Source organism: Propithecus coquereli, unplaced genomic scaffold (assembly GCF_000956105.1).
Source record: "Propithecus coquereli isolate 6110/MARCELLA unplaced genomic scaffold, Pcoq_1.0 Scaffold73, whole genome shotgun sequence".
Taxonomy (NCBI): domain Eukaryota; kingdom Metazoa; phylum Chordata; class Mammalia; order Primates; family Indriidae; genus Propithecus; species Propithecus coquereli.
Window position 1 is genome coordinate 4,640,796 of NW_012153396.1, and position 1,895 is coordinate 4,642,690.

The following is a 1,895-nucleotide window of genomic DNA, read 5'->3' on the forward strand; positions in this document are numbered from 1 at the left end:
GACTTTCATTTTGGTTCAAGTGATAAATTATATGGTCACCCTATGGTTGGGCCAAGGAAGTATCGTGAAGGAGTGAGGTTGGCTGTGTAGGTAGGGAGTGGCAAGACCTGGACTCTGACACACAGGAGAATGAATGCCCAGCTGGCTTGGGGAAGACTGTTCAGATCCATCTGGCCAGGTGGGAATATCTGGGTCTAATGTTGCTGAGTCTTTGATTTTTAACAGAAGGCAGAATTTGAATTTTTATTCGAAATAAATGTTGAAAATTTTAGAAACTAATTTGTTTTCTAAAAAACATCATATGAACCAAACAAAGCATGTCTGTGGGCAGCTTGGACCTGCCGACCCTCCACACACTTTCCTGCCTTGCCTCCCGTACACGTTTGTGTGATGTAAGAATGGGTTTGAGGGAAATATCAAAATTAGTATTTTTCTCTGTGTGATGGATATGTTTGATCATTGTTAAAGGCACTTATTAAACACCTAATTGCATAGAGTATGGTACAATGTAGATAGAATCCTTAATCTCTAGCTGCTTAGAATCTTAAGACTTTAAGAGAGAATAGAAAGCAGTACTAACCCCTCACTCAGTTTTCCAGCAGGACTCTACCATTTGATCATCTAAGTGAAGCTTAGGCATATAAGAGCATGAGCACAATTTGGATTTTGAGGAAAGAAAGGCTTGGTGCCTGGTGCACAATAAGCTCTCAGTGTTGACTCTATTCATTGAATGGTTGAAGGGGTGATTGAATTGGGGAAGAGGGGCCTGGCTGTGAGACTGAGTGTCAGGAACCACACTGTCCTTAAGCTGGAGAGCTGTTAGAGGTCGCCTGGTTGTGCATCACAATCACCTAAATAACTTTTTAAATTCAGATTCACAGTTCTGGGATAGAGCCTAGGAATTTGAATTTAGAACAAAGCAGAAACAGATTCTGATGAGGCCCCGTGAGTTTTGTGTGCAGGGGAGGAAAGTTAGGTCCAGGGAGTGAAGGCTTGTCTGTTCCAGCTCAGACTAGCCTCGGGTACCCTGGACTCCAGAGGGTTTCCCTAGTCCCACCCTACCCAGTGGGGCCAGGAATGAGTGACATGCTCTGTAAGAGAAACAGAGATGGTTTTCTCTCTTTTGTAGCTGAAGAAAGATAGCGAACACCAGGCGATTGTGCAGCACTTGGAGGAGTCCTTTGCCGTTGCCTCCTTGGTAGAGACTGGCCACCTGGCAGCTTTCTCCCTGACCTCTCACCTCAACGACACCTTCCGCTTTGACTCGGAGAAGTTGCATGTGGGACAAGGTGTTTCCCTAACCCTCAAGACCACAGAACCAGGAATGACTGGTCTTCTTTTCGCTGTCGAGGGGCCAGCTGCTAAGAGGACCATGAGACAGACCCGGAAGGACTCTGAGACAGTTGACGAGGATGAGGAAGTGGATCTAGCTCTGGCTGTAGGGACTGTAAAGAAGCATACCCTGTCTATCGGGGACATGGTCACAGGGACTGTGAAGTCCATTAAGCCCACCCATGTGGTTGTGACTCTGGAAGATGGTGTCATTGGCTGCATCCATGCCTCCCACATTCTAGATGATGTTCCAGAGGGCACTTCTCCTACAACCAAGCTGAAAGTTGGAAAGACAGTCACTGCCCGAGTGATTGGTGGGCGAGACATGAAGACATACAAGTATGGAGGCTTTGGGTGATGGGCTCGCTTTGGGGGGAGATTGTCATAATTTTGGAAGGAGGAGTGGGAAGGTAGGTGGGTTCCAAAAAGTCGCGTGTAAGTCAGATTCTCTTTTAGTTAACAAAAGGCATTCACCAAAGGATCCTTTTGCATGATTTTCCGCTACACGTGGAACATAGTGTAGTTAAGAGCATGGGTTTAGAGTAAGACCTGGGTTTGAATTC

General features: G+C 46.1%; 1 protein-coding gene across 1 annotated transcript in view; it reads left to right on the forward strand.

Moving 5' to 3' along the window:
• Positions 1 to 1,895, forward strand: part of PDCD11 (programmed cell death 11) — an 80,413-nt gene that overhangs the window by 58,116 nt on the left and 20,402 nt on the right. The window contains exon 19 of the mRNA XM_012661636.1: positions 1,130 to 1,671. Coding sequence (XP_012517090.1) covers positions 1,130 to 1,671 — 542 coding nt within the window. The remainder of the gene's footprint in view (positions 1 to 1,129; positions 1,672 to 1,895) is intronic.